The 19,009-nt window shown below is 40.2% G+C and overlaps 1 protein-coding gene across 4 annotated transcripts in view; it reads right to left on the reverse strand.

The window, feature by feature from the left end:
• The window catches only part of zmat4a (zinc finger, matrin-type 4a), a 106,228-nt gene extending 103,783 nt beyond the window's left edge, over nucleotides 1-2,445 (reverse strand). For all 4 annotated transcript variants that reach the window (XM_054772744.1, XM_054772743.1, XM_054772745.1 and 1 more), the window contains exon 1: nucleotides 2,300-2,445. In XM_054772744.1, coding sequence (XP_054628719.1) covers nucleotides 2,300-2,386 — 87 coding nt within the window. In that variant the 5' untranslated portion in view covers nucleotides 2,387-2,445. The remainder of the gene's footprint in view (nucleotides 1-2,299) is intronic.
• Nucleotides 2,446-19,009: the final 16,564 nt, after the last annotated feature.

Consider the following 19,009-nt stretch of genomic DNA (forward strand, 5'->3'; position numbering starts at 1 on the left):
TTGTTCGATGGTCTTTGAATGCACCATCTAACTTAACTACTATACTATATTTTTCTGTTTTTCTTTCACCTCATATTTGGTCCCAAATGCTGATACTATGTGAGAATTCATAAAGGTCTTATTTTTACACAATACATAATACATAAGATTAATTAGATCGCTATTATGTACGTATGTTTTGCTGAAGTGTTAAAAATCTTTTTGGGTGACAATTGTTGGGATTGAAGGCCTCCTGTGACTTCAGGCCAACAATTCCCGTGGGTGTCGAATTGGAGGAAAGGAGACTAGATTACTACCATATAATCAAATGTGAATATTTATTCTTGACAAACAAACCTAATACAATCGGAGCTCCGGGCCTAGCGTCTTTCCCTGTAGGCCTACACAGAGGTTGGTCTTAATACAGGGTCAGACAGGAAGAGCACAGCTAACTATCCCTGCCCGGTCCTTATACATTTTTAAATGCAAATGTAGGTTGATCCTCAGCCAATGGGAGAAGACAGCGCCCGTCACTGTAGATGTTGGAGAGCCAATCAGATGCCGCTGAAGGTGTGGTGTTGTAGTCCCCGAGGACCAATTAGATGTCTCTGGAGGTGTGGTGTTGTAGTCCCTGAGGACCAATCAGCAAAGTGGGGTGGCGCCCGCCATGTGAGAAGCGGGCCTTTGTTCGTTGTGAAGGTCAACCAGCTGCTGTAAGCAGGATGTTGCTGTGATTTGAGTACTCCCTCCTTGAGCTGCTTATCAGTTGTGAGGTATGTGTGGATGAGATAATGAGCGCAGGCCATGAGAACACTATGTGTTTTGTGTGACTACCTGTATAAAATGGATGCGAGCGGCTTAGCAGATTAATATGCATATAATAAGAACACAAATGAGATATAAAACCCTTCACTAGCTAGCGCGCTGCAAAGCTAGTGCTGCTAATGTATGTATGTATGTATGTATGTACTTTATTTATCCCACAGCGGGGAAATTTACTTGTTACAGCAGCAAGCAAGCAAGATACGCAAGTAAAGAGTACAGTGTAAAGAATACATATTGACTACAACATGGTTAATGCTATTTAGATCAATGCTTGTCTTCAGTAATGCTAAGCTACGGCGTATGTGCGATAATCCAGCCCGAAGAATCGAACTCTGGTCTTCCCGATCTCCAGACTGTGACTATGTGGCCAACATGCTAACCACTAGACCACCGTGCGGCCCCCATGCACTCTTTCACGGTTTCCAAATCGGTGAAGGGCCTTTCTTCTTTGCTAAAATCCAGAAAATGCGAATGGAAGCTGCTGTTGCTCTCTCGAGCTGCAAGTCTGCACCATCGCGATACAGCTCCGGTTGTAAGATGCGATAGTCTGGGACCACCAGTGAATGTCTAATTACCGATTGCAGAAAATGTCTAAATGTCCAAACCCTCCTGCTAGCTTGATTTTGACATTCTCCAATGTCGTATCAACGTTTGCCGTTTCTCCAAGCCGGGTCTACATAATCCGCACTGACTGCTTGTTAATTCCGGTAACGATTTTGGATGATATATTAACTTATAAGGCCATAAACATGTAACAGCCTATTTGCCAATGTGCTGTAGCAAGAATGCATGGGGATCCACTTGTAACAGTTGCTCATCATTTGTATTATAATCTGCAACATTCAAATCAACTTACATGTATTGAGAAAGAGTGTGACTAATTTTCACACATCTTGTCTTTTGCCACTTACCACTAGCAAATAAGTCCTATCCACCAGATTAAAAAAAAAAAAATCACTTTAACCCCCAATGTGAATTATTTTGGGTTCAAGTGCACTGCTTATCACCACCAACCATGCACAGAAGTCTTCTGCAAAGGTAGGGAAGCGTCATCATTGTCTCATCAACCTTAAATGTCACCTTGAGACAATCACGTGGTTTCCTAGGAGCAGCAGGGTGTTGAATAATGTTTGATCTAAATATGCAGTCATGGTAAAGTTGAATGTATAATAATTTATAATGTCAACGACCTCGTATGACTACATTAAACGACCCATTCATTAAAATATATAGTGTGGGCGATCCTCAGGTCACAGGGAGCCGCATGCAGGACCTGTTTATGCGCTTTGAGGTCAGCCTGCACCGAGTTGTTAGTCTCACTTTAAAAGACACACATATGCACCACAACAAGCACACACCGCTTCATTCCCGCCATAGCAAGAATCTTGCAGCATGCAACACGGTAGACATGTTGTGGTAAAGCATCTCCGCAAAGTCACATTCACTGCTGCACGCGGAATAAAAGAAGAAGAAGAGGAGGAGGAGGAAAGTGTACCTGTAACTCCACACTGTAGCCCTGGTAGAAGTGTGTCGGGAACACCGCCAGCTGATGTTGCACTTGGAGGGAAAGTGTATAATCCATGAACCGGAGCAGCCTGGATGGCTACAGAGAGAGCGGGAGATGCTTCTACTTCTGGCAGCCGTACTTCATTATAGTACAATCTTCGTCTATGCCCCGCCCACCTGCAATCCTATTGGTGGCAAGCGTTTATCAACACTCCAGCAAGTGCAGGGAGTGACCACTCATCGCTGAAACTTGTGCCTAATACAGGAATTACATGCTTAATGACAATCAATTGTTTTAACTGATTAATAAAAAAAAATAAAAAAGACATTTCATGAATGGGTCAATGTCCCCCAAACTCAAGCAGATTATTTTCACATCTAATGTGTAACATATATTAGCTAGTGCAGCTCATACATGTCAACATTTGCATTTGAAAATAAGGAAAATTGTGGTGTTTCCGTCATATTGCATCAAATATGAATTAATTATATATGATACGTTCATGTCTAGTATCTTTATTAGAAATCCAGTGGAACCTTCATTAGCGGCATTAATCCATTCCAGAAGGTCCGACTCAAACCGAAATGTACTTTAACCAAAAACATTTTTCCCATAAGAAATAATGTAAATCCAATGAATTCATTCCAGAAAGTCAAAAATGTTAACATTTTGTTTTCCATGCAGAAAACAATTTCTAAATGCATGTAAATGACAAATTAATGAACATTTACTTTTACCTTCATTGAAGGCGTGATTTTTGTCAAAGACACGATGTAGCTGCAATATCAACAAGGACGTCAACTTTGTGTTTTGCCATGAGTTATTTCCTGAATTCACTGGTATTCACTGGTATTGGCAACAATCACGTCTTCAATGAAGGTAAAAGTAACCTTCAATGTTAATTTATCACTTTCATTTGTCATTTAAATGCATTTAGAATTACTTTATGCAGGTACAACTAAAATTTTTGTGTTAACATTTTTGAGACCTGTGGCGTAACTGTGTTAGTTAGCAAAGAGTTCCAGAGTCAACTGCTGATGACATCATAGACGGGCGACGGGACGTGACAGGAGTTCCTGTTTCCATGTATTAACAGGCTGCTAACAAGGATGTTTTGTAATGAAAATACATTAAGAACACAGTTGGACTCATGCAGTGTATTAATAACACGACAAGACATGACAATGTATGTAAACCAATGCAAAATTCCGTTGTACATTGTTGACATTCATCGAAAAACACCCTAACTCGGGCGTACGCTAACCAAGGTTCCACTGTAAATAATGAAATCATCTTGCTTATCATTCTTGACATTTTCAAGAACTTGAGTTGTTGAAAAGAATAACATGCTTTGTATGTTTCCCTCTACAGATTTTTTGAACAAAATTTGTTTGTGTTTCCTCTCCAGGTCCCTTTTCACACTCCAGCAGCCACATCCCAGCTAGTAGTGTTCAAAAGCACGGCGGCTGTGGAAGGACGACACTGGATTGTTCCCTTACCTCGTCTTCCACGCTTATCGTTACCATGCCAAGAACCGTGAGTGTTGTATCACGTTCTCATTCTCTTAGTTTCTTCTGTTACGGTAAGCATTTTTGTACCTGTTTTTGGAGCTTATAGTAAGTTTCCTTTTGATTTGCAGTCGTCCCTCGCTACGTTGTTCGTCATTGCTCCCTCACTGAGGTCATATGTCGTATTCTGGTCACTAGTTGTCAGTAACGTTACATTGATGAGACATTACAGTACCTTAGATACAATAGTGCATGTAGTCGACTAGGGCATGTCCGACATGATAGAGTGGACAAAAGTTCTCCTCCCGTTCAAGTTGCTATCTTTTTACTTTGTCCTTCTTCCCCACTACTGAACAAAGGATAATAGGAGTATAAAGGTGACTACAGGTGTGTTACCTCACGTCTACAGGGCTCTAATAATGGTTAAAAAATAATAGTAATTGGAAAGTCATAAACACTTTTCTCTATGCTCCAACTACGAAAATATTCCATTTATTAATAGTGAATCCTTCTTTGTGGAAATTCCCTTATCTTGGTCGGGACTGGAGCCAATTAACCGCGATAAACAAGGGACGACTGTACGTGATTTTTGTCAGTAGACTCCACGTGAGCTATTCATTAAAGACTGTGTTTTTGCCAACTCTGCCTCTGTCTCCGCATCTCATGGTCCAAAACACTGAACAATGAGCTTTGCCCTTGAAATAGTACACAAGATAATACATCCACCATTGAAAGTCCATTGACACCGTCTGGTCATGCTAAGAGCCAACTGACAGATTTCCTTTAAAGCCTTTACAAAAGTTTTTTGCTGCTAATAAATCACCAATTATTCATCTCAAATGAATCAGTGAATTGGCAATGTTTAACGTTTACGGCGTGAGGAAAGCGTAGCAACCGCCGCTGATGCTCAACTGAATCAGTCAAAACTGTCATTGTGTGTTCGGTTCTGGAAGTGCAGGCTGCAGCATCTACATTTTAATGGTCATCCACACAATGAGGGGTATAGCTGCAGTGCAACATTTATGTGCAAATGGTATCCATTATGATAATTTGCAAAATCTCCTTCTGAGTCGGTCTCTCTCTCTCTCCTGATTATTTCATCTAGGTCAGAATACCAGGTCAGTCATGATTCACACTGGGAGGAGAGGAGGAAGGAAAACCAGTGTAGCAAATGTCAGTGCAAATGTCTTGAATCTGTCAGTGAAAGCTGTGTGCAACAGGAAGCTTATGGAAGGCTGCTCTGCAACTTTTCAGTATTTTGCCAAGATATTTTTAATTGACTCGTATGTGTTGGAGTCAAACCAGTAACCCTGCTGCATGCATGGTGCTACCTTCACAGTAGCATGTTGGCCTCTCTACTTCAATGTGGATTTAATCGCACAGGAGTAGAAAATGTTCATGATATACAGCGCAGAACTGAATGTCAGATTTAGCTGTCCTGGTCGTCAGCTTAATCGCGTAGTATGGCTAGACTCTTGCCTGAACAGATTTCCTGTTCAACAGATGTCTTTTTACATCATTTTTTAAAATCCCTTCTTCAAAGCAAAGCTGTATGATTAAATTTGCAAAGCACTTTTAACAAGGCTTGCAAAAATCTGCTGCACTTAGCGAGGGAGGACAGAAGACAGTCAAGAAAAAAAGCAGGACTCCGAGAGCAGCAAGATATAGGACATTCCTAAAGGTTGTGATTTATGGGTGAAATCCCTGCCTGTGGTAAGAATATAATTCCACTGGTCACCCTGGGGAAAGCAGCAGGAATCATTTCTCCATTGACAATGAATTCTTACCTCAAAGTTCCAGCAAGTGTGCTAGAACGGGGTTGTATTATTTCTGATCACAGCAGGCAGTCGCAGTTTATCTCTTCCAAACTGGCCCAATTTGTTTGTGGGGAGCCACCACGTCAGCCTGCAGCATGCACGCCTGTCTGTCTGCCAAGCTGTTTTGGCTCCTGACTCGTTTTCATTTTGAGCTGCCACGGGAAGCACCATCATCAGTCAATCTTTCCTTCGTTGCCTGTAGCAACCGACCAACACCACGGCCGTCAGATTGACTGTCCTTGAAAGGAACAGTTGAATGAGACGCCATCTCTACAGCTGTCCTTGTCACAAAGATGATAGCACCCATCATTTCTTTATTGAACTTTGGATTTATTTTGCGTTGGATTATTTCTAATAACTATCCATTAATTTGTATTAGATGTTCATATTATTTTAGTGATTTGACAGTGCATGTCCCCTTCCTGACTGTGCTTTGTTTTCACATGCTAAACTGTGTCCTATTGTTTTATTAGCTAGTGTAATCGGTCATGGTTTGAAAAGTCCACGTCTACCCATATTTCCTATTTACTGTCCCTTATTGTTGTTAAAGCCTAATCTGTTTCGCATTATGTATGGGCTATACAGTGGGGGAACTATTCATTTGATCCCAGAATATCAATAAAAACAACAGGATAAATATTTTTAGAGTCGTCAGAACTTAATCTCATTGGAACCCTGCAGAGGGAGATGCAACTTCGAGTCGCCAAATGACAGCCTTGAAACCTTCAGGGTCTGGAGAGTATGTGAATGAATCTCTGAAATGTGCGCAACTCTGGTGACCAGCTACACGACACTCTGACCTCTGCGCTTGCCAACAAGGGTTTCCCCAGACAAGTCATATTTGTCATATTATTTCAGTCAAATACATATAAATTTATAACCTTAAGTTCATGTTTTCGCAGGATTTTTTGTTGATATTTTTTCTATCTCAGTTAAAATAGCCCTACCATAAAGTCATGTCTTTGTTTCGGGATAAATAATACCAAACAAATCAAAATCAATTCCTTGACTACAAAATAATACCATCAAATCATCCAGTGTATTTTCTTTCTTTCTTTATTTAGATTTGAAACAGGAAAAGATTATAAGTCATGAGGCCTGACTCAGCATATGTGCTGTTTTTCAGCAGGTCTGCACTGCAGAAAATAAACACATACAACACTGTTAGTATATCAGCGAGCACAGTACAAACACAGTCAACCCAGACATACTGTACAGAATTAAGAGAAGCAGCAATTGAAGGAGGCTACTGAAACACCTCAGTGACTGCAACGGTAGCTGTCTATCAAATGGTGAGCATGGGACTTTTTAAAGTGTGTCAGTGTTGGAACAGAATAATAGATGCTGTGGAATCTTATTCCAGGCTTTTGTAAAAATATGAAAGAAGTATCTTAGTTCAGGCACTGAGTGCTGCAGAAGTGTTACTGTTTAGGATTTCAAAATACAAGTTTAATGCCAGTGTCCATGATATAATTTTTAAATGTTAAAGCATTAGACAGTGATAAAGCAGAACAATTTTGTGTCCAACTAGGAAGTCTATTGTTCATTTGTTGTGAGCGACCAGACAGGCAAACAAGTATTATAGCATTAAGATATATATTTTGGAAACAGAGACAGTTTCAACCTAATTTTACCATAAACATACAACTTTTGTTTCAGCTTTTTGGAGACATGTTGTACATGCTCACTGAAAGTAAGGTGAGAGTGAAGACTGACTCCTAAATATTTGTCAGTGGATACAGTGGAGAGTTGTTGAATTGAAAAGATGATTGGCTTGGATATGGATAAAGTACAGTACATGCATTACGTTTTTTTAACATTTGTTTGTGTTGCAACCATTGATGTAAGTGCGGAAGATCTGTATTTAGTTTACTGTTAATAGCGTCAGTACTTCCGTCAGACACACAAGGTACAGTATCATCAGCGTACGACGGGGAGTATGAGTAATTAAGTGCATCGGGAAGGTCGTTGATGTGCATGAGTATGAGTAAAGGTCCTAAAATACTCTCATGTGGGACCCCCACAGAACTGTCTAATGCCTGTGATATTGTTGTACAAATTTTTACAACCTGGCGAAAATATGACGAAAACATGCCTATTGCAGAAGATGACAGATTAAAGTATATGTTTGTTCAACAAAATATTATGATTAAGAGTATCAAGGCTTTTCGGAAGTCTACAGGTCCAGTGATATGCTGACATGGTTGACCGCAACAGTCTAAACCATGCTGGCAATCACTGAGCATTATTGCCTTCAGGGTACTGGATTAGTGGGAAACTGTTGAGAGAATCGAAATAGGTCGACATCAGACTTAAAAACTGGGGTAATCTGAGCAGTTTTGCACATTACAGGAAATTTAGATTGTCTAATGCACAGATTAACTAAATAATAGAAAAGTGGTACGAGAGTACCAGCATGAGTATTCAGAAAATGCATGTTTAGATTGTTTACATCACAGGCATGAGAAATTTTTCATTCTATTGTTAACATGGAAAAACAAGATGCATCTTTTAGATGACTCATGAGATGTTGTCATGATATTGGTATTGCTACTCACACCTGTTTTTCTGAGCTTTGTTTACCTGCATCTCTTGGGTTTTCAGCTTTTGTATTTAAAAGCAAAATCAGTCGCACTGCACCCAACCAACACAAAAACATGTTTGCCAAAACAGTAACGATGGCACACGATGACAGATGAAATATGACTTCCACTGATGCAAGAAGCAGAGCAATAAGACAGGGATCTTACACACAAACCTACATCTCCGACAGCATCCTACAATTATATTTCATTTCATTCAAGCTTTTCCTACAGTATATTCCTGTAATCTAGGGTGATTAAAGGTGCAAAGTCATTAGCCCTAATTTATCTCCTGGGGAAAAACATGCAACATTTTCATTGCATTTTTCATGAGTGGCCCAAAAAGTACTTTATACAATGAAAAAAACATACAAGGTTGCATACTGTCTTATGGTGCACACACATCACACAGGAGTGCTCACAGACACAAAAACACCATCTTCTTATATGAACATCAATACCGTAAATTCCGGTGTATAAGCCACACCGATGTATAAGCTGCCTGTATCCACGTCATAAAATGGCATATTTTGGCACGCACAAGTCCGTGAGGACCCGGCATTTCTTTATTTGAGGGGAGCTAATCATGAGCTATGAAAAAACTCACAACGAGCTTGTCAACCCATTTAAAATTGCAGGAGGTCATTACTCAGTATAACAATCTGACTCACTGTGTCATCTTACATAGAACAGTAAACTCATCACACAACAACTTAACATTCAAAAAGTATACAGTACCTCATAAATATACAAACTGTACATTAGAGCAGTGGTCCCCAACCCCCGGGGCGGACCGGTACCTAGCTGTGGGTCATTTGGTACCGGGCCGCACAGAAAAAAAATAATTTCCATTATTTCATTTTTTCATGTTTTATTTTGAAAAGTGGCCGGATTCTCTCTGTTACATCCGTCTCACTTGACACATGTCCATTGTGCGTGTGCTAACTTTCTCTCATGCTGCACAGATAGACTGCTACTGTATTTTTACCATTTTTCTTTCACCTCAAATTTGGTCTCAAATGCTGATACTATGTGGGAATGCATCAAGGTAAGTTTTGATGACTTATTGAGTGCTAAAGTGCACATTTGTCTCAAGTTAATTCAAGCTAGCGATGTAATAATCTCTCTGGAAAAACTTGGCTGGAACTTGAACTGGTGGATGGCGGGTCGGCATTCATTTTGTGCTTTTAATTTGATGTTATTCATGTCTTAGTTTTACACAATACATAATAAATAAGATAAATTAGATCACACCCCGGTCCGCGGGAGATTTCTGGGAACAGAAGCCGGTCCGCGGGTCAAAAAAGGTTGGGGACCACTGCATTAGAGGACAAGCAACATAGAAAATGGATAGATGACCCTGCAATGCTGTCTCTGTCCACCAGAGGGAGCCATAGGAGCCCAGAGTCAGAGGGAGGCTGACGTCATTGCAGTACCCCAATGAATGCGTTGTTATAGGAGGAAAATAGGAAAATATTAAAATATTAAAAGAGTTATTTTCCATTTTTGTAACTTGTATAGATACGTGTTTGTATATTTCTTAGGTATACCTTTTGAGTGTTAAGTTGCTGTGTAATGAGTTTAGCGTTATTTGTAAAATGAGTCAGACTGTTATATTGTTATACTGTTATATATACTGACCTCCTGCACTTTCCAGTGGGTTGAGTTCGTTGTGAGTGCATTGATAGCTCGTGATTGGCTCCTGCCAAAGAAAGAGCTACCGTTTACCCAGTGACTTGCGAGCGGAACAGTATTTAAACAATTAGTAGTAGTTCTGAAGTAAAGGAGACGTCACAAGATTAAAATTTAGCCATAAATTAGCCGCAGTATAAGATGCAGGGTTCAGAGTTTAAGAAAAAAGTAGAGACTTATACACCGGAATTTACGGTATATTGCATGCCTAGTGTCAATGTAAACTTTTTATTGGTCATAGTGAAAAAACAAGTGAAACACTTCACCCACACTTATCAGAGTTGCTCATTTTAGTCTCATGAGAGGTGCAATCTTTGTAATCAAGAGTCTCTTTACTCGAGGAAGAGAGGCGTTCCCAGTTGTTTAAATCAGCTTCCTAAAGGGTGATTATAAATTGGTACAGAACATAGAAACTAATGGAAAGTGTACTGAAATGCTGGCCAAAGGATGGTCTGAAATGTGATTTCTTGGGTTGACACTTTTGCTCTCATAGAGCTGACTGATGCATTTTGCAGTGCTGACATCTCCATCATCTCAAATCACAGAAAAGCCCTGCAATGTGTATTTCTGATGGCTTTTAATTTCTGGATTTATGGATGAGTGGGATTAATCATAAATTGCCATATCACTGCTCAACTCTGATTTAGCGGATTCTGTGAATGCAAGTTCGAACTCAGTCAGAATGCCGGCCCGGCTGGACCACACGTGTCACACTTTCATGATTCAACTTGTCTTTCTTTCACATTTATTTTTGTTCGGTTCAGGGTTGAGGGAATAAGAGACAACATTTTTGGAGCCATATGCCAGTGTCACAGTGGTTTTACATTTTTTCTGACACCTTTGTTTTGACTACCATTACAACGATTTTTGCTAGTTAATGCTTCATGAAAGTGTTATGTATTAAATGAGCAAAATGAGTTTACTTACATGACATTACTTACAATATTTACAATGGCTATTTGTTCTTTGTAGCCTTCTGCCTGGTTTTTTGGACCATGTGGCTATCGGAGAAGTAGTCAATGATCACACAATTTAAAAGGTTTTCAAATTGTATTAAAAAATAAGAGCAACATATTTGGTTACAGTGCTGGACTCTTATCATCAATGAGGAAAAGCCCAGAATAAAAGTACACAGCGTCTATATAGCAGTTTCCGGGCCCCTCTTGACAGTGAAACTTAATCTTGTGTGCCTGGAAAATAAAGTTAAGTTTGTGTTAGAGAGACTGGCTGGAAGTGGTTCACATTATGCATGTCTGTTTACTCTCCTCTCCTCTCAGTACTTTTTCATGGGTTCTCTGTGAGTGTTGTGCAACTGTAGTTGTAATATGTGAGTGTGTGTGTGGGAAGAAGGCCTTCTATTAAAGAGGTTCATTGTTTTTTATTACTGAAACGTTTTTAGACACTGAACTTATGTAACTGAAATTTTGCTATAGAATTTTGTGAACTGAATGTTTGTTTACATGATTTTATGCTGAAAATTCAACTGAATGAAAATCTGTATGCAAATTGTATGTGTTTTGAAATTCAGTTTATTATTATTATTTTTGTTATTATAATCTGGTTTGCTAAAATCCATCCATTCATTTTATGTACCACTTGTTCTCACTAGACTTGCGGGTACGCTGGAGCCTATCCCAGCGGAGGCGAGGTTTGCTAAAATACAGTGTCTTAAAATTTAAAATAAATCTGTGCAAAAAAAAAAAAGTCTGTTTCAAAATTCATTTATACACTTCCGGGAAATTAAGACCGAATCAGCTGGTTTTGTCTCAGAGCCAGCCAATCAGGTTCATACCTGTCAGCTGACACAGGTCTAGACGTGTATGTGTGAGTTTTGAAACACTGAACACACCATAAAATGATAGTCAGTCTTTCATTACTTAATCAAACTACGTACTTTACTAAATTAACTTCTAGGTAAGTGTTTTTAGTATGGAGAGTAATGGTGCTACAAAAATCTGTATAACATATAGTGATATATTACATCATAATCTGTGAAGATACAGTATTGATCCACCAGCATCATTTATTGCTGTCTAGCATCCGAGTATGTACAGATATACACTTAATGAGTTTGAATTTAAAATGCAGCTGTCAGTTGTTAAAAGCTTAAAGTAATCCTGTACATTTTTGTGCTGTATTTTACATGCAAGCCATTATTCTCTTCTTTAAAGAGGATGTGTTAGTGTTAATGAATTGACTCAACAAACCACAGACAACTTCCAGGAGGGTCGTTTACCTTTTGCACTACAATTCCATTCAAGGTTGTTAAGGGTTCCAATCTGAATCACACACCAAGGAGGACATTAACTGTGGCAGTAATGAGCGAACAGGTGCTATTCAATCAAATCTCTGTCCCGAATCACACGACTGAGTTGGGAACAATTTACAAATGCAGTCCTCAGCGAGTGCCAGTATTCATCAAGAGTCACTCTGCACATCCGTTGCACTTATGTGAAACATATGTCTCCAGCCCAGCATCAGCATGCGGGTGCTAAGTAACAGATTGCATGCACATTACTGTGTGCGGCGAATGCACAGCTTTACATTTTACACTACAAAGGTTTGATTGACACCAACAGACATGGTTCATGAAAATGCATGAAAAAGCAACATGGAGTTTGGCTGCTGGTTAAATATGTCACCATTTTAGCGGTGCAAAATTGGCATCTTCGGTTCATTGTATCCTCATTTAACACACACACACACAGAGTGTCCTAATGATTGGTTGAGAATTGTTAGGCAGATGTTGGACCTTTTGCAGACTTCATTTGGAAAAATGCTGAGGGAGTGTGTGATTATGAAATTGGATGTTGGCAATTGAACACTTGCCTGAAATTTCAGAGAAATTATTATTAATATAAATTAGGGCTAAAAAAAAATTGTAATAAAAAAAAAATTGCGGGATCGGCATTTGCCGATAAATGCCTTTCAACGTTGATCACAAAAGCCGATTGCCTGTGGCTAGCAGGCCACAGCGACCCTTTCGTGCAGTGTAGTGTCTTTCCCTAACTAACGTCTCGGGCAGCATCGTCCTCCCACTTTCCTTCAAAGCAAAAGCAATCATATCTGCCGTGTGGAACCTAAAGAGCAACACTTGACGGAGTATGGTGAGTTTTAGAGGCTCATCAGTCAAACGCCAGCTAACGCAGCCATGTGGCTAACACTCACCCGTGTGTGACAGTCAGACCGCTGAGCTAATAATCCGAAAAATAATTTGATTCATTGGACGAGAGCAGCCTTTTTCAGCGGTGGAAGACACAGGGTTTGCCAAAGTCTCCTTAAAGAAGGCGTCTCATCCTCTGGAAGTGTCACGAATGATATATGTTGTCTTTAAAAACTGAGGGAAATTATTTTTTTGTCTAAATTAAGGTGATTTAATGGTTCCTTTTTTCATATCATATAGCCAGTAGCAGGGGTGCAGCCAGGAATTCTGGGTCCCAAATAACATTGAACCCCCCCCCAATAGTCAAGTGACCTTGGAATTGCCCTGATTTTTCCCCTTTATACAGCACCCCTGGCCAATAGCACTTCATCCATCCATTTTCTATGCCGTGTATCCTCACTAGGGTCGCAGGTATGCTGGAGCCTATCTCAGCTGACTTCGGGCGAGAGGCGGAGTACACTCTGGACAATGGCAGGGCACATATGGACAAACAACCATTCACACTCACATTCATACCTATGGACAATTTAGAGTCTCCAATTAACCTAACATGCATGTTTTTGGAATGTGGGAGGAAACTGGAGTATTCGCATGGGGAGAACATGCAAACTCCACACAGAGAAGCCCAACGGAGATTCGAATCAGATCTCCTGACTGTGTGGCCAACATTCTAACCACTTGGCCACCGTGCGGCCCCCAATTGCACTCATCATAAATTGAAAAACATATAATTAATCCATGTGATCGATATCAGTATCTTATTGGCCGATTTCAGTCCTGGATGATCGGAATTGGCAGCATAAAACCTTAATCGGAGAATCCCTAATATAAATAATATTCTATGAATAATATATTGTCATATATTATTTTTATATTATTCTACTATTTATATTATTCTACTATTTCATATTTTGTAGCCTGCTGTGCCAGGGTTTCCCATACACTCTGTGGTGGGTTGCCACAAATAAAAATGGGCCGCCACAGATACTTGACGCTTTGGCACTATCTGCTCACCCTCATTCACATTATAGCGATCTGTCTGAGTGTAGTTACAACTCCATCTAGTAGTCGATGGCCTCGTAACTCTGCACCCTCCTTGTTGCGGCTTTTTTTAAACACAGAAGTGGAGGAAATATCCATTTTCAAAGAAGTTTGATATATCCGACTCACCGCAAGTCCGTGAATGCATCTACATTGCGTTCTGACTGATTGGATGACCAAGGGAAGGGGGAGGAGGCCAATGTGTGCCGTGAGACACGAAAACAACGTCTTGTGGGTGTGGTACCCCTGCGGTAAGCTATCCATAAACATGAATGCATCCCTAAAAAGAAAACGTTTAAAGCAACGTTTAATTCCAAATGGACATAGTACTTTGCCTTCACTGCTTACCCGTGTGCTTGATATGTGGCGGGAAATTAAAATGTAACGTTGAAAGACATTTTCAAAACAAGCACGCAGCTCTTTTTGAAAAGCACCCAACTGCAGAGAGTTCTTGTATTGAGCAGACAGCACTGTTATACAGACATGCAAACTCTGATGCGCTTCTTTATGTTAAAGTTGGCTACGTATTGTTTTTTAATTTTACACAAATAAGGGAATGACTCAAAAAGGCTTCCGACGTAGGCCTACACATGCACTCTGCTCTTCTGACTTAAAAACTAATTTGTTGCCATGGCTATCAAATTGGTAAATAAGGATAGATAAGACCAGATCTATGTGTTTTTGCACAGATTAGCACTTTACTGATTTGTACTTTACTAAACTGATGACTGGACTTTTGCACAGATTAGCACTTTACTGATCTGCACTGCGCATTGCATTTTACTACATTGATGACTGTGTTTTTACTCTGACTAGCATTTTACTTCTATTCATTTCAGTGGTTTAATTGTTACTATTACTCAAACTTTGTCATTTATTATCCAATTAGGTGTTATTTATTCATGACTTGGGTAGACATGCATGTATTCATATCGTTACCACAGGTAGTGGCAGCACCTTGTTTTGCACTCCCCAGCATCATGTTTTTATGTTTACATGTGACTGTATTGTTTCAGTCTTATACTGTAAGTGGTGTACGGCGGCTGCAGTGTGGGGGAATGATCCAAGACAAATTTCTCTCTGTGAGACAATAAAGTTCATCTTGAATCTTCTGTTAGTTGAATTCTGTTGCTGGAACAGGTACAATTAAAAAAGATCTAAAAGTTTAAAAGCTGTGTAATATTTTAGCTCCAGACAATTTTTCTTTACTGTAAAAGGAGGCAAAATAGCTCTTTTGATGGTAAAGGTTGCCGACACTTGGCATAGTCAGAAGCTCTTGCTTGACAAGTAAGTGCAAACAACAGATGCCCATCAAACAGGAGGACTGTTTCACTCACGGGGAAAAATGAACCGCACTTCATGAGTCACGTAACAGGCAAGTTAATACCAACGACTAAGCCCAAACACAAACACATGACTTTAAGTCTTGTTTATAAGTGCCCGCAAGGTATGCTGGGTATTCCAGGGGCATCTAGAATCCGCTGCGGTACAATATAGTGAGGTATCAGATGTAAAATGACGTTTACATTATTTTTAACATCAGCACACACTTACATGGAGTTCAGGAACGTCCACCGCTCCACAAAAGGAAGAAAAACAATCGTAAGTTAATAACTTATCATCTCAAACCCACTACCACAATCAAACAGCGACCTGTTGGAAAACACTGTGTGCAGCAGTACTTACTGCTTTTGTAAAGGTATATTTACGACACTGTAACGGCTATTGCTTCACTTTAGCCTTTTTCCCTGGTTCTGTCGACTGCGTTGCTGTCGGGGAAGTAGTCAATGATCACACAATGTAAAAGGTTTTCAAATTGTTTTCGAAAATAGCAGCAATATATTTCGTTACAGCTCCAGACTCTGTCATCAATGAGCCCAGCATGAAAGTACACCGAGTCTATATAGCAGTTGCCACGCCCCTCTAGAAAGAGAAAGTCAAGTAGAAGTGAGAGTAGAAGTGAGAGTTAAGCTTGTGTGAGTGAGAACAATGCATCTATTGTGTGTCTCCCAGTATTTTTCCATCATTCGTCTCTAAGTGTTCATTGTGCCAAGTGATTGTATGTACTGTGAAGGCCTCTATGAGAAGCAGTTAGACTGACAATGCACTGAGCTATTAAACTTGATAAATTCCGGATTTTTTTCTTTCTTTCACACTTTTCATGTGCAGATGACGAAACGATGCTCATTCACACGGACTCGCCAAAAGTTCAAGTTGTTTATGTAACTGCAAGAAAAGTAGAGTCCTCCTAGTTAGTATGCCTGATTGTTGTAAGCTGTCTATGACCTGGGTGGTAAGTTCTAGTGCTGCAGTGTTTGGAGTGTGTCCTTACTTGTGCCTCAAGGCTGTTTTTTCTTTCTCTGTCGCCATTCTCCTAAAAACCTCCTTCAGAGGCGCACTCAGTTTTGGTCCGAGATGCTGTCGTCATCATCTTACATGATCAGTGCAGACTGGCCGGGCTCCTCCAGGATGTCAGAGAATGGCCGTCTCCGACAATGTGCTAGATCTGTGTTGTCTGTGGACACGGCGTTTATGCTCTGTGTTCTTTTGAGACTGTTTGTCACTCCCATTGCTTTTGTTCAGAGGTTGGTCTTTTGGAGCAGTAATTTTGGATGCTGTTTGCATCTTAGACAGGTTCAGCTACTTTGATTCTGTCCTCAGAGTTTCCCGGAATAACTGGGCCATCTTTTTGAAGTCCTGTGGGAGCCATGACCTTGACATGAATACAAATGCATGGATGCAAGATATGCAGGAAAAAAGACTTGAAGGTGGAATACATGATTTTATATCCATCCATTTCATTTTCTATACCGCTTCTCCTCATTAGGGTCGCGGGGGCAAGCTGGAGCCTATCCCAGCTGACTTTGGGCGACAGGCGGGGTACACCCTGGACTGGTCCCAATCGCAGGCACTCACATTCATACCTATGGACAATGTAGAGTCGCCAGTTAACCTAACATGCATGTTTTTGGAATGTGGGAGGAAACCGGAGTACCCGAAGAAAACCCACGCCCACACGGGGAGAACACTGTTGGCCAACACTGTTACTGTGCTGGCCAACATGCTAACCAATGGACCACCGTGCGGCCCGCTTCAAGGTCACCTGTTCAATAATCATGCTGTTTAATCAACATCTTGATATGCCACGCCTGTAAAGTGGATGGATTGTATTGGCAAAGGAGAAGTGCTCACTAAAACAGATTTAGAAAGATTTATAAAGAATATTTGAGAGGCCTTTTGTTTACAGTAAAGTTTTACATCTTATCAGCTCATGAAAAATTGGAGCAAAAACAAAAGTGTTCTTGGCGACTTAATTGGCAGGCACTATGAGGGCCAGTATAATAAATAAAAAAGTAAATAAATAAATAATAACAATAATAATTACTCCAACACAATGCATTACTGCTAGGTCACTGCATTACCAATATTGCATCAATAATACCGTAAAGTAAATCCTCTAGCAACCAGGAAGCAATTTGTAAAGCTAGGAGAATACACATTTGCAAGTTTAAATATTACATGTGGAGCACCTCAAGGGACCAAAACTCTTCAATTTATATATCAATGACATCTGTAACGTGACGAAAGACTTGAAGTTGGTATCATTTGCGGATGATACTGCTGCCTTTTGTCCTGGGGAAAGCACAGAAGAGTTAATTAAAAAAGTCACAGATGGAATGGCCATATTAAAAAGATCTTATTGTTTAAAAAAAACAGCCCCATAGCTAATAGTGTGTATGTGACATGGACCAACACTCTTGATTCTGAAGGCCCTGAGCAGATTAAATTAACATGGCAACACATAGAAGCTGAAATGTGATTGGACAAAAAAATGTAACATACACATACAGGGTCAGGGTCAGGGTCAGGGTCAAGTAAAGAAACAAGAAAGTGTTTTTATTTTCGAAAAGTACATATAATGCCATTGTAACGAGTTTAAAGCATTGTTAATTTCACCAAAACACTTAGAGCATCATTGTTATATTGTATGTATAAATATGTTAGTGTACTGGTTTTGTGTGGTGCGAGTGTTGCGTCAGTGTGTGCTGGAGCGTGGTGACGTCATCACGTCACGGTGCGTGTGCGCTCTCGTCCATACCTGTTTCTGGCATGGACGAGGTGAGACGTAAAATGTGCTCTTTCCCCGAGAGTTGTGAGAAGTTGGTGTACTGTTTCGTCGCAGACTGGACTGTGTTGTGTGTAGTATCATGGATGTTGAGTGAGAGTTTTCGCTGGTTGTTTTCGTGTACTTTGGAACTTTAATTGCTGACAAGGTGGAAGCTAGCTTTGCTAGCACAGGTCGGCTAGCGGCCGTCTTTTCATGTCTGCACATGTGCAATCCATTTAGTATCTCCTTTTTGATTCCCAGGGGAACCAGGGAATGCATGGAGGAGCACACAGCTCACTCATTGTATGTTTCGCACAGGTGTGTCATTGCACCCGTTGTACATTTGTATTATTTCAAAATTGTATTGTATTGTGTGCCATGAGCTGTGTTCCAATGAGTAATATATACCTGTTTCTGGCATGGACGAGGGGAACCAGGGAATGCATGGAGGAGCACACAGCTCACTCATTGTATGTTTCGCACAGAAATAAAAGACCTCAAAGACCATCAAGTCTCCTTCCTTCATAACCCACCAGAACACAACGCAGAGGAAAGTAAGGCGGGTTACACCATTCTGTTTCATTGTGTTTTAAAAATTAAATCAGTCAAATGGGATCCATTATTGTCCACACACTCAATGCAGATCCAGTAACTGTGAAGTTGGTAACCCATAAGAAGATGGTGTTTGGAGCTGGTACGGGATCATGTCTACCCAGATTGAAGTGCAAACGGAACGCTCGTTGTATTGCAGTTACAGATTCGTTTGTTTTGATAAACATTTCCACAA

Source organism: Dunckerocampus dactyliophorus, chromosome 4 (assembly GCF_027744805.1).
Source record: "Dunckerocampus dactyliophorus isolate RoL2022-P2 chromosome 4, RoL_Ddac_1.1, whole genome shotgun sequence".
NCBI classification, from domain to species: Eukaryota; Metazoa; Chordata; class Actinopteri; order Syngnathiformes; family Syngnathidae; genus Dunckerocampus; species Dunckerocampus dactyliophorus.